Source organism: Cheilinus undulatus, linkage group 6 (genome assembly GCF_018320785.1).
Source record: "Cheilinus undulatus linkage group 6, ASM1832078v1, whole genome shotgun sequence".
Taxonomy (NCBI): Eukaryota; Metazoa; Chordata; class Actinopteri; order Labriformes; family Labridae; genus Cheilinus; species Cheilinus undulatus.
Window position 1 is genome coordinate 3,879,456 of NC_054870.1, and position 14,390 is coordinate 3,893,845.

At 37.4% G+C, this 14,390-nt stretch overlaps 1 protein-coding gene across 1 annotated transcript; it reads right to left on the bottom strand.

Annotated features, from left to right (window-relative positions):
* Nucleotides 1-272: 272 nt before the first annotated feature.
* degs1 (delta(4)-desaturase, sphingolipid 1) lies at nt 273-11,748 on the bottom strand. Its single transcript, XM_041789663.1, has 3 exons — nt 11,515-11,748; nt 4,149-4,891; nt 273-1,610 (listed from the first exon to the last, which is right to left on the bottom strand). Exons 1-3 carry the CDS (start codon nt 11,594-11,596, stop codon nt 1,464-1,466), a joined length of 972 nt encoding a protein of 323 aa, XP_041645597.1. The 5' UTR covers nt 11,597-11,748; the 3' UTR covers nt 273-1,463.
* Nucleotides 11,749-14,390: the final 2,642 nt, after the last annotated feature.

The following is a 14,390-nucleotide window of genomic DNA, read 5'->3' on the forward strand; positions in this document are numbered from 1 at the left end:
ATTTCCATATGTGGCCCTTGGTTGAAAAGTTTCTGCTCTACACACCTCCACAGCTCTTAGCCACCTGTTGATTTCAACACCACTGTTTGCTGACAACCAGCTCTAATTAATCCCACTGCCCTCCCCCTCAGGAACACACTGTAAACAGGACTGGGTCAGGACCAGGCCAACTTTGACACCACAAACAGGCTGGAGTGTGACACACAGGAAAAGAATAGTAGAAATAAAACACGTGTGATTTATACACAGATAAAATGATCTGATGACATCCATTTGTTTTGTAGAAGCAAAGTTTTTATTTCTTTGAAATCGGTCTGATCTCAGTTTTCAATCAAATGCCATGGCTCCAACTGAGTACAGGATTTAAAACTCAAAAATACAATTTATTTGAATATGAAAAAACCACAGAGTACCATTCTGTATTTCGTTGAGTTAATTTACTTTAGCACCTGTGACAGAACATCATGTCTCTAAGCTTGGACTAAACTACCAGGAAAGACACATTATCTGGGAAATAAAGTCTGTCTGGTCATTAATTAATTTTTCTTGCTTCAATATGATCAGTTATTTATTGAATATATTCATATTTTTGGAGGAAGTCATTTTGGCAGTTTTGTTCATTAAAGTGAATGAATTCATAAAATCTAAATTAAGACTAACATTGAATAAAGCATAGCTTAGGCACTCATGGGCTTCACACAGTACGCTCGCATACACCAAAACCTCAAAAACTTATGTGGACCATTCAAAGTGTGCAAGTATACATTAACTGTGTCTTGGTGTATGAAAATACACATTAAAAGAAGGGTAGTTCAGACAAAGGGTCACAGGCTAGAGAAAGGTCAACTTCACTGAATAGAAACAACCGATGCAAGCCTCTCCATGAACTCAAAAACAACAAAAGTCTCAGTCAAGTCTGGGGGTGGGTGTTAATTCATTCATTTTTGGTCCACTTACACACACGCACAGTGATGCTGTGACTGATAGCAAAGCTGCTGTAACTATGCAGGCTCTCAACTGCAAAACACCCAAAGGAGGAGGATCTTAAATCTGCATTTTAATGATTTAGATTTCTGATTTCTAAGGGCTGGTTGCACACCTTGGATGACTAAAACCAGTTTTTCATTGGGCCACTCTTGCTTCTTACTAAAATATCACTTCAAGGAAACAGAGAAACAACAACAGAGACTGATTAGTTTTAAGGATTTGTGCAACCAATCCTTGGTATTGCCTTGTTCTTTAAATCCACCATCACTTGACCTGGCCTTTCTCATCTGGACAACAAATAAAGTATTTTCTTTTCCTGTGAGGACAGCACTCTTCTAAACTCCTCCACAGTTTCCACCCTTAATTCACATGCTTAGTGTATTAATATGCAGAAGCTGTTAAGTCTGTAGGACGGTGAGCTGGGTTGCTTTCATGGTGGACACTGCAGCTTTGTTAGAGAAAAGCTTTTAGTGAAGTTATTCCTGCTTGACATCTCCCTTCAGCTTCCTCTTGACCCGGGAGTAAGGGCTCAGAGCATCGTCCATGATGAAGTCATACAGGACCTTCATCCATGATGTGTACTGTGGCAGGTCATCATAATACTCAGATGCTATTTTCTTCACCTGGAAACAAAGAGGAGAACACAGTTTAGTCAGACTCAAATCAAGATAACTCCTAAGTTTCAGTTTGTTTGAAAGTTAATTTTCTACATGTGTATCCCAAACAAAAACCTCCATGGTTAAAAATGAAGCCAATGCATAAGCGCAAAAAACTGCAGATCCTCAAGCGTCCACTTGTGGCAGGAGGCAGAAACACTTGAAGTTACATACAAACCCCAGACAAAACACCAGTTTTCAGTGGAAATACACAGGTTTAAAAAAAGTTTGGGCTGTCTCTCATGGTCACATACTGTATGTGGGTGAATGCTTTTGTAGCACAACTTCTCTGTGTTTTTCAAAGGATATGATTTATACATAAAGGGAGCGTGGCTGATTTGACTGCTAGCATATTGAAGCTGTTTGTCAGGAAGCTCAAAACCTGCCTCAGTTCCACCTCTTCGTCTATTTCTATGCAGACCAAACGAGAGAGTTCAGCCGGAGTTTATATTACAGCCACTGCTGTGGATTGGCTTTAAAAGCCCCCCTTCAGTGACCAAATGCTGACATCACTCATGTTTCATCTAATACTTTCTACAGTCCAATGTATTCCTGATGGGATGAGCGGTAAAGATAATGGCTGGGTGGATTTTAGGCAATAAAATACAGTACAGAAAAAGAACTGATAATAATCATACTGACCCATGGTCTTTCCAAACAGACCTATAAGGTGACATCAGTCTCCACAGTAGACATAACAGTAGCACAGAACCAAGTCCTAGTTGAGAAAAACTGCTTTCTTCAAATGAGAAATACATCCCACAGTCTGTATAGGAATTTACCAACTCCTTAGAAAGAAACACTACCTGCTGCTTCGTCTGCTCTCGGTATGCAATAAACGGGCTTTAGTATCAAAATGTTTAGCCTTTTTATATCTTTACACACTGGAGGATTATTTTATAGACCTAACTTGTCAGTTAGTGATTATGGTTTTATAGTATATCTTATCTTATATTAACGTCATTTTGACACCCACCTGAGAATGCTAAGAAAAAAATACCCATTTAACAGAGGAGAAATTTTAAAATACTTAAAAAAGTACAATAGCATGGTTTATAGCATTCTGTGTTTGAAGACAGAGATAACAAATGTACAAGACTATTGTAATCAATAAAACTACGGTTTACTTTAGTTAAAATTTAGTTGAGTAGAAGTTGAACAACTGGTCTTAATATATACTGTCAAATTACTGTATTTAAGTAAATGTTTTGGGTACTTGTGCTTTTAGAGTACATTTTGAAATCAGTACTTTTACTTGTACTTAAGTAATTTTTAACCAGAGTAACTGCACTTTTACTGTTGTACTTTCTCCACTTCTGTTGGGTAGCACATAGTGAATGATTCCACATCACATCCAAAAACAGCTTAACCTGACATGCCAGATGGATTTGTTTCACACATCCATCTGGTAAACCTCTCATAGGCAGTGTTTGGGAAAGGGCAGAGCCTTTGGAAAAAAAACTCGGAGGATGACTGGATAAATGTTCTGTCTGTCACATCTTTACGGGCTAATCAGAGCAACAAAACAAGCAACGTAGCTGCTACCAAGAAGTAAAGTCCATAGAGAACTGCATAACGCGAACCACGGTGACTGTAGACATGTCAGTACATGACTTGTCGTTTTTGAAAAGAAAACAACTCATTGCTGTTCTTTGTTCTTTTAACAAAGAAATTTCAGCAAGTTCTGATAAAACTGGCGCTTTAGCAGCATCCATACTAATGTCTTCCACCACAATTGCACTGGTCTCTTGTTGCTGCTTGCTTACATCCCAACTCTGCCACTCCCGAAAGTACTGCCCCTTGGCACTGATTGGTCCTGTCACTTTCTAACCGGGCCCATACTGTTAAGACGGGAGCTTTGCAAGATGGATTCGCCAGTGACAAACACAGAAACGGGCGTATCCATCTGCTTTTTGATGCGAGAGATGTGGTGTGATATGGGTGAAGTTATCAACTGAGTGAGTGGTCCTGCCTTTGGCTTTAGGTGCGCCAAAACAACATTAGCATACTTTCCTTTGGTATGCATAGCATTGCAATGAGGTTGAATTTGCTTTGTTCTTGCTAGAGGCGACCCACCTTGCCACAGAGAGTTACTGAAGCTCTGTAATATTGTAAAGTATTTAAGACTCTCAAAAGTTTAGTTTAACTATATGTGGAGACCTTAAAAGTGTAAAATTTAATTCTATATGGGTTTAATTAACACAGATTAATTAATCTTGGAACCTCTTAGTTTGACTTTTATTTTTAGAGGGTTTTTTCCGTCACTGATGCTTTTTAAATCCACCTAAGTAAAATAATCCCCCCCAAAATATACTAAGTTAGGGTTAAACTACTGGTTTGAAAATTTCTCCTAAAAGTGCACGTGCACAAAAAGCTACTCAACTGTAGTATCTTAATTAAATGTAATTAGTTATTTTTACCCCTGTAAGATTTAAGCTGCCACTTCAGACAAATTTCTCGCCTTACAAGGACAACAGTAATCTCCAGCCATAAAGCTGTACATACCATTGGCAGCCTCCGTCCTGGGATGCTGGGGAAGTCGTGGTGCTCATTGTGGTAGCCCACATTGAAGGTGAGCAGGTTAAGGGAGCCGTAGTAGGAGTAGGTCTCATGGCCCTTGAGGAACATGTAATGCTCAGCTATGAAGTGACCAGAGATGGGGTGCAATCCCATCCCCAGCATGGAGCCAGCCAGCATATAGACCAGAGGCTTGGCTCCCCACAGCGAGTACAGCAGGATGTCAAAGGTGATCTGTACGGCCACATTGGTCACCTCCAGCTGGGTGATGGGTTTGGGGTTGATGCAGAGCGGTCGAATAGCATAAAACAGTGGCTGCAGTATAATCCAGATGAATTTGCGGAAGCGTGTGCAGAAGAACCAGCCTTCAAAATCAGTTGGGATGTCTACATCCACTCCGTCTCCGCCGAGGTATCGATGATGGTCCAGATGATAGCGTTTAAAGGAGGCAGAATAGGGCAGGCCGATGGGCAGGTTGGCAAACATGGCAAAGTAGCGATTCCACATGGCCTTGTTGTTTCCAAACGCTGTGTTGTGGGAGATTTCATGTATAGCAAGGGTCATTGAGTGGTTGATACAACTGCCAAAAGCATATGTCCAAAACAAAACCCATTTCCAGTCCAAGTCTTTGACCAGGTAAAAAGCTAAAAACTGTATAGCCACCATCATGCACACAATCCATTTCAGCCTGGGGTCAGGGCCCATCAATGACTTGATTTCTGGGTATTTGGCTGTAAAGAGACAAACAAGATTACAGTTAAATTCAGAGGAACTTTGTTTTTGATCATCAGGTACTTCATGTTTACATCAAGGCATTCTACTTATGCTGCGATTAAAGATGAACATGCCATTTAAATCTAGCATTTGCAGGCTGTGCAATGCCATTCATACTAACTTAAAGACCTAATGCTACCACTTGTTAGCTCAACATATTTCCCTGTAATTCTGATTTCACTTAAATGTAAACATCACTACTGGGGCAAACAGGCTGCAGAATATTTCTTTTAGTGACTACACCTGCAGCACACATAAAGTGTAGAAATGTGAGACAGACAGAACCAGATGCTAAGCTCTTGATTATTTATACAGAAAGTTACTAATAAGGCTGGGCAATTAATCGCAAATTACATTAAATCACAATATGGCCTGCTGCAATTCACAAATCGTTGAAGTTGCAATATTTCTTAAACTTGAAAAATGTCACAGTAGCAGTTTAATACATTTATTTTTTTGCAGCAGCTTTACAAGCTTAACCTCCTCCACCCCAGCTGCCTCCTTTATAGCTTAAAGCTTGTTGTACTCTTATTTTCAGACTCATGCTGCTACAGATTTATTGCTTCTGAAACCATTTCTTTTTTTTAAAAATACATATTGTCACTCATGTGTCCATCCATATGGGGGTTTCCAGACATGTGCTCCCTTAAAAGCATTCTGCTTAACTAACCCTGGTAGCATCTTTAGAGCAGAGCCTTCTCTGCCAAGTAAAACTATAGACTATATCCATTTTGCAATAAAATGGTAAAATGTATCATGAGTGTTTCTTACTGAATGTAGGTTTTAATATTGATTTATTGCTTGAATTTGTTGAAAAGTGCATAACCTAAGTAATCTAATACTAATTGCATATTAAATCGCAATATCGGAGAAAAATAATTGCAATTAGATCATTTTTGCGAATCATTAAAGCCCTAGTTACTACACAGGTGGGCATGCTGATCAAATGCAATGTCCATCATAAATGGTATATAATGATGATGATGATGCACCTGTTATGACAATAAAAATGTCCTATTATTGCTGGGCAATTAACGAAAAATAACCAAAACTGGCATTAGGAGCCTCTGATTAACGTAAATCTGCCCTGTCAATTATTTCATTTTCTCCCATGTAATTATCTCTCTACTAATGCACAACCCCCTTAACAACACAGTACTGGCTGTGATAGGAAGCCACATGCCACAGCCACAGTCCGCTAAAACTCAAAGAGCCGACTGTGCAGCGTGAACAGCAGGGTTATTTTCTTCTTTTTACACAATAGTATAAAAAAACCCTTATTGTGTTTGCAAGAAATATTTTCTACATTTCTAGCAAAATGTGACTTTAAAAAGAATCACTGTAGCTGATGTAACCTATGTTTTAATTTCATTGTTAATCTGTGCATGTTTTTTCCGTTATTTGTTTTAAAATCGTAAAAATATTTACAGCACAAACCGAGTCAGGGGTGGGATAATCGTACATCAATCATAATCAAGGTAAATGTCAATTAGTCTTGATTTTTGGCCATAATTGCCCAGCCCTTATCCTACCTTAATCTACACAGTAGTACACAGTAGAGCTTCAAAATGCAAAAAGAACAAATGGGAGTGAGACAAAAAAACAAAACAAAACAAAACAAAAAACACTTGAGTAAGCAATTTATTTAAAACAACAATTAAACTAAAATCGGCTGTTCATCAGCTGATCAAAAGTTTAAGACCACAGCTCAAAAAAACCCGAAACCACCCTCAAAACAGAAATAAAAGTTTCAAAAAAGGACTCGGTGCTGAGAAGCTCCACCGTTCTTGTTGATCACTTCAAAAATTAGTTTGGGCATGCTTGAAGCGAGTGTTTCCAGGAGCATTACTCCAAGTGTTGAAGATGACTTCACGAAGGGCATCCACTGTCTGGAACTGATGTCCATTTTTATAAACTTCCCTTGCCATCCAACTGCAGCTTTGTCCTGTTGAAAAACCCAGTCCTTACCACACAGACGAGGGCCCTCAGTCATGAGGGATGCACGCTGCAACATCTCCACATAGCCAGCTGCCGTTTGACGCCCCTGCACAACCTGACGCTCCATTGTTCCATTGAAGGACCCCAGATCATGATGGCAGCCCCTCCACTGTGCCGCGTAGAAAACATCTCCAGTGGGATCTCCTTGTTATGCCAGGAACATTGGAAGCCATCAGGACCGTAAAGGTTACATTTTTTCTCATCAGAGAATAAAAATTTCTTCCACCTTTCAGTGTCCCATGTTTGGTACTCCCTTGAAAAGTCCAAACTGGCAATATTGTGGCGTTGAAGGAGACGAGGCCTTTGAAGACATTTTTTTCCCCACCCCTTCCCTCTCAGATGCCGTCTGATGGTTATTGGGCTGCAGTTGGCACCAGTAACGGCCTTAGCTTGGGTCGAGGATCGCCCCGTGTCTTGACGTACAGCCAATCAGATCCTCCGGCTCAGCGCTGGTGAAATTTTTTGGGGTCTACCACTTGACTTTATTGTTCCATAACCCTCAGGATCTTTGAAGAAATTCAAAATGACTGTCTTGCTGCGTCCAACCTCAGCAGCAATGGCGTACTGAAGAGGCCTTGGTTATGCAGCTCAACAATCCGACCACATTCAAAGACAGAAAGCTTTTTTGCATTTGCCATCAGGAGGCCGTGACAGCGTGAATACCTGACACATTTTTTTTCAGATTTTGTCTTTTAAAGGCTGTGGTCTTAAACTTTTGATCAGCTGATGAACAGCCTATTTCGGTTGTTTTCAATAAATTGCTTACATAATTTTTTTTGTCTCACTCCCATTTCTTCTTTTTGCATTCTGAAGCTCAACTTAAAACCTTCTTAAGATCCAGCAGTGCAAAATGTAAATTCTTGCAATTTTTCAACTGATCTTAAAATTTTGATCAGGAGTGTATTAGAGGTCCTTGATGACATACAAGTATAGGCCTTAAAATGCAACTGGCTGCCACAAGATTATTTGCAAAGGTTAAGATGTTTTTCCTATTAATATAGAAAGTAATAAAGTAAATAAATAACGAGTTACATAACCAGTGAACAGAACTGTAATAAAAGAGAATGAAACTGAAATCATGCCACTTAATAACAGCTTTCAGGGACCAAAGTAAAGAACCAACTATCTTATTGGATAAAATATTACTTTTAGAATGCCATTTAGACAGGTTAACATCCATCTAAAATGTTACACGCTCAAATCTGGACTATTTTTCAGGCCATACCAGTGTAGGGCTTTGAAAACACCAGTTTAGTTTGAAAATGACTTGTCTGTCTGTTTGCTAACAGCTGATATGGCTGGCTATTGGCCCTGATTGCTGTATCTGGCAAAGGCATGTAGACATGTGGGTGTAATTATGCAGTAAAACCTCTTATCAAATCTTTGTTATCATAATCACTGATAGCACGCTGAAGAACTGTAAACATGAAGGGGCATTCCAGGGGACCTGCTGAAGAAGTCTTCTGGCTTCTTCTTTTTTTTTTTTTGGTACATGTTGGAGTGTTCAATTTGAAATGACATTTTTTTAGTAGCTGGTGCTGAATATCCCAAGGCCTGAATCAGGCCCCTACATTGTGCTAAAAGCAGAGGGGAACTAAACTGTCAGAGAAACTAGGAAATCTATGTGCAACTTGTACCAGGCACTTAGAAGTTTGATGTTTGAATATGAAATGTTGGTTATCCCCATGATGAGAGGGGAAAAAAGCTTACCACTCTCTCAGGTAGGGGTGGGTAAAAATATCGATTAATCGATGCATTGCAATATTTCCTCCCCAATTCAATATCGATTCAGCAAATCCTCTGAATCAATTCACCTCCTGGCCTGTGGGGGTCGCTGTGCGTGTGATTCGCGTTGTATGGACAGAGGCCGCACTCGACCAAACAACAACACACCATAACCATGTTATGTGAGGTTTATCACAATTTCCAAGAGGACAGAAATATTATTTAAGTTTACAAGCACTTTACTTTTTCAGTGTTTATACAGAACTGGCATGTTTTTTTACTTTTGTACCCCATATGCACAAATAAGTTATTATTGTGCAAATTTTTATTTTCAGATGTTTTATTGCTCAAAAATTTGTGGTGACTTACCACATATGTTCACATGGGCATGAAAATAATTATTACAAAATTGTCAACAGGTTATTTGTGTATTTCTACTTCTTACTGAATCGACAATGAAGCATTTAAAACAATATCAAATCGAATCGATATCAAATCAAATTGCAACCTAAAGAATCGAAATCACATCGTAAGGTTCTTAACAATACCCAGCCCTACTCTCAAGTTTGACAATGAATGTCAAATAGGGATTAGGGCTGGGCAATGAATCGCAATTAACATTAAATCACAATATGGCATGCAGAAAGAACTGGAAATGTGTCAAAATACCAGTTTGGTACAATCTTTTTATACTATTTTATGTTCTACACATTATGCAAACATTCAAGTGTCTTTTATGACAAAAATCCTACTTTTCTTGTTCATGCCTTTGTTTTTCTTCATCAAAATAAGAATAACATGAAAAATATCCTCCCCTACAATGTAGCAATTATCAAATTTGCTATATGAGCCTAAATCGCAATAAGATTTTTTTTGTAAATATTTTAGCGCTAGTTTAACAAACCTTATACTTCACTTGTTATAATATAGAAAGATTTCTAGCTTATATTGTTGGACAACACATAAGAGGAAACTAAAAATTATCGCGTCTTTAATCGCAATGTTGGGGGAAAATTGCAATTAGATTATTTTTGCAAATCGTTCAGCCCTATTATGGATGAGTATCAAAATGTGGTACCAAAACATCTGATGTCTACTTCTCTATCATTTTAAAATACAGATTTCAGTGCTTAATTTCCTTTAGTTATGTGTTCTATTAGTATATTATTTCAGAATCACATACACAACAGAAACAACTTTTATTCAGCTGCCAACTTTTCACATACTTTTTTATCCTCTTAAATGTATTGATTCAGGCACCAGCAGCTTTAAAAAGTCTCAGTTTAGCACCTAAAAACAAAAATCTCCTACATTTCTTTGATAAAGAAAAAATAAAGAATTTAGCACCTGTATTGAAAAAGCCAGAGGGAAACCTAATGTAAACACTAAACCATGATGTTCTGTTCATCAGAACTGTTTACCAGAGAAACTACGACAGCAGCAGCATTACTAATCTGTAGAGGGTCAATGTTTGAGAGTGTCCTGGTACTGCTGAGTTCAGTCAGCATGGAGGTAAATAATTTAGCCCAGGGGACAGCTTTGCTGTGAATGAATATCTTTGGATCTGGTTTCACTCTAACCACAATGGCAGTGCTTTGTGTTCATCAGTGAGTTTAAGTGCATGTTGTGTTAGAAGTAAAAAGACTTTAGAGACACAAAAGCTGTAGAGACAATGTACACTCTCTTCACAATCAAAAACGGAGTCCTTCCTTGTCCCGTGCTACTCAGACAAACCACCTGATACAGAACTTCAACACAAAAAATGCCTTTCATATTTCCAACAATAAAACAAGAAATACTGACAGTATAATACACAATTCAAATTTTAATTGTCAAGTGCCCTTTGTTGTGATTTTTATGATTATGAAGACAAAAAAGATGTTTTGCTGAATTTATCAGAACTACTTTAAACACCTTACATTTAATCGTGTGGTGGGAAAATCACAAAGTACACTCCAGAACCCGGGAAGTCTTCACATGCCTTGTTTTAAAAGCCGAATGTGTAAAACCAGTAGACAATGTGTTAATGAAGTTTGAGGGAAAGCAGCACATTAATGTTAAAGGAGCTTGAGTCATGGCTGGAAACTTTCTATAAAAGTTATTCTAAGATAGAGGAAAGAGGTGAAGATCAGTCCACTTGAATAAGACTAATATTAACGGGCTTTCCAAAACTAACATGGAACCTGGACATTAGCTTTGTCTGAATTGTCCGTCTGTCCAAATCATGTGATTCATTTACCTCTAAAATTCACCAGACATGTATTTTAGGAAGAATTTCTTAAAAAGACATGACATCCAGTGCAATGAAATGTTTGACTGGGGCAGGAAAGTGTCTGGTTAAACCGTTACAGTAACTCCAGAGAAAGAAGCTCAACGGTAACTTGTGACATTTCAGGGAGTGGCAAACAGAAGCAACGTTAACCAACTGCGCTGCAAAGACTAACAAGTTAGTTTTAATGAGACAGACATACTCAAGTCCAGTTATCCAGTGCTCGTAAAAATAATAATAATCAGGGTTTTTTGGGGTGCATTTCCCCATTATATGGTAGTGGCTGGCAGAACAATCCCCCACAGTTGAGCATAGCCTCAGTCTGTTAGCTTGTTCTAACACGTAGCAGCAAATACAAGAGCGGATATGAAACCGTTAGCTTAACGTCATTAACGTTAGAGTACACAGCCAGCGCCAACAGTAGCACTTATGTAGCCTGCATCACTGTGAAGACTTTCACTTAAAGTATTAACGGTTTACAAACGTTAATACTAGTAGTGGCCGTTCAGTTACGCATTGGTATAATAATATGTTAGTTAAGTGTACACAGGGTCTCTCCAAAAGCTGCTAACAGATAAGCTAGCTCACCGAGGATCTCTTTCCTCCTGTCGGCATGCGGCTGGTCTGTGTACACCCATTCGTAATCTTCACGGGCGACTCGGTTCCCCATCTCTTAGATCACTCGTTGAAACAACTTCCTTCAATTAAAAAATACAACTAAATATATCGAGGTCTTTTTAAAAGTAACCTCTCTGGCCAAACTCCTCTCTCGTAAGCCTGCGTGCCCGCCCGGCCGACCTGCCCGAACATCAGCCGGTCCTGCCCCACTGCACGCGGCTCCTCCCACCGGCGGCCTATCCCATATGTAACGTGTTTGTGTCCTCTTACGTAACAGCGCTCATCATCATCATCATCATCAGCCACCGTTCATTTTGCTAACCAACGACCAAATATTATTGTTTTTAAAGCCATATTATTATCTTATTTGGATAATATAGAAAAAAGTTTAAACCCTAAAGCGACCAAGACAAAAAGTTTGTGAGAAAAATATATTTCCTGAGCTTTATTCAACCTCGAGCCCTTTTTATTTTGTTTTTCGTTATTTGTTGTATTTTTGCTTTATTGCTATAAGGTTTGCAACTGCCTTTTATCCTGAACATTTCTGTACCTGTTTTGTATCTATTTTGTCAATAATAAAAAAAATCATCCACCGTTCATTTATTCCAGCAGAACTTTGTAAGATAGAAAGTTTATTTTGCTTCTCACATTAACCGAATATCTTATCTAAATTGAAGTATTTTATATACAGCCTACTACGCACAATGGCATTTATACACTATTTATTCCACTATTGCGGAAGCATTTAAACAAACTGGAATATTTTGGAGACATGCTTTTATTCTGTAATATAATTCTGTAATATAAAATTGCATGTACATGTTTCCAAAACGTCAGGTAAAAGTCAGCCAATAATTTTCATCAAATATTTTTTGGGACAACCTTTTCACAGTTTTCCACCCAGTTTCTTCATTCTTGAAACAAATTAACAGTTCATATTAGAAACTGCATCAACCTAAATTCATTCAAGAAACACACTAAATATTTTTGTTGGACCAGTTAAGCACAACATCTTAATTATCCTAATTATCATAAATGTATAGTTCACTCTTAACATTTGTTTTTTATTTGTTATTTTCCCTACAGATCTTTATCTCTCATTTTAACTTTTCCTCCCTTATTACCTTTATATTACTTATTTGTTTAATTCCAGCTGTTCTCGAGGGTTCAGTTTTTCACATGGCAGGGCCACTTGACAATCCCATATGGGCTTCTCTGGTTTCTCCTGCACATTTCTTCAATTATTGATATTTGGCTTCCAAACTAAAAAAAAAACAAACAAAAACACTCTTTAGCACATAAAGAGAGAATGATTCCACATCCAAAAACAGCTGCTGTATTTCACTTCATAAAGGTGTGACTTTACCTGGACTGCCTGGTTAGAGATCCACATTCTCGTCTTGTTATTGGGAACAGGATAAGATCATCTTTGACTGAAGGCCAGAACTCCTCAGAGGCTACTCAGTACTCAGTGCATGGAGTTCACTTTCACTTGAGTAGATCTATAGAGCAGTAATTTTATGTCTTCTTAAGTTAATTCAACCAAACTAACTGTACTTTTACTGGAGTACAGTAGTCTTGTATACCACTGGTCCAAATATTTTTGTTGTTATATCTGAACATTTGAAGATAACAGGTTTTCTATTTCTATTAGCAGAAAGCTGTTATCAAAAAAAGGTCTGATATATTTTACTTCATATGTATCAACATAATGAATCTAGAACAGGGGTGTCAAACTCAAGGCTCTGGGGCAACATCTGGGCCGTGGTCCAGTTATAGAAAAGTGAAAAATGGAGCACCCTCCCAAAACTAAACTTCTAAATGGTGCATGACAAAAAAGATGAACTAACCCTGAGAAGGTCAGCGCTCAAAATGTCCTTTAGAGCAGTTTATTTAGGCTTTAGATCGTGGTACAGTTATACCTGGCCCTCCAAGATTATGATATTTCTATTATAAGTAGCCCACCAGTATAAAGTCTCCAGTTTATCTCCAGTATAAAAAAGTAAACTAAACCTTGATGATTTAAAACACCCTTGTTAAGTCAAAACATTTTGAAAAGGTAAAGAGTAAAATAATTAGATTAAAAGTCAGAGATGTTGGGAAAAATATTTTTTGTTTTCTTTTCATATTTTCATTATATTTGCAGCACACAATCATGACTTAAACTTCTGGTTTTGACTTTTGATTTCATATTTTGAGATTTAGATACACAATTTCAAATTTTAAGTCTTATTTTGATCTTTTAACTCTATATGTGGAATTTTATCTCATGTTTTGAGCTTTTCAGCCCCTGACATTTAGCTTTTATTCACATAGTTTGGCCTTGAAGACTCACAGTTTATAATCTTAACTTGTATTTTGACCTTTCAGACTCGTGATTTTTAATTTAATCTCATAATTTGATCTTTTCAACTCACAATTGAAATCTCTATTTCATATTTTGACCGTCTAAACTTAATACTTAAAATTTCATCTCATATTATGAACTTTAAAACTCCTGATTTTAATTTTATCTCATATTTTGATTTTCTAAACTAATTATTTTAAATTGTATCTCATATTTGACCTTCTAAAATTATTATTTCACATTTTATCTCATATTTTTACCTTTTAAACTCATGATTTTTAAGTTTATATCATATTTTGACCTTCTAAACTCATGATTTTGAATTTTTATCTCATATTTTTACCTTTTTAAACTCATGATTATAATTTTATCTCATATTTTGACCTTTAAATCTCACAATTTAAAATTTTAACTTATATGTTTTCCTTTTAAACTTGTGACTTTGAATTTCTTGATCATATATTTAAAATCATTATTTTGACATTTATTTTTGTGTTTT

Bases quoted from the DNA above. Each gene is read 5' to 3' on its own strand.
- degs1 (XM_041789663.1), bottom strand. From the start codon at position 11,596: ATGGGGAACCGAGTCGCCCGTGAAGATTACGAATGGGTGTACACAGAC. The intron at 4,892-11,514 runs GTGAGCTAGCTT...GTCTCTTTACAG, and splicing joins CAGGAGGAAAGAGATCCTCG to CCAAATACCCAGAAATCAAG. The intron at 1,611-4,148 runs GTATGTACAGCT...CTTTGTTTCCAG, and splicing joins CAGGACGGAGGCTGCCAATG to GTGAAGAAAATAGCATCTGA.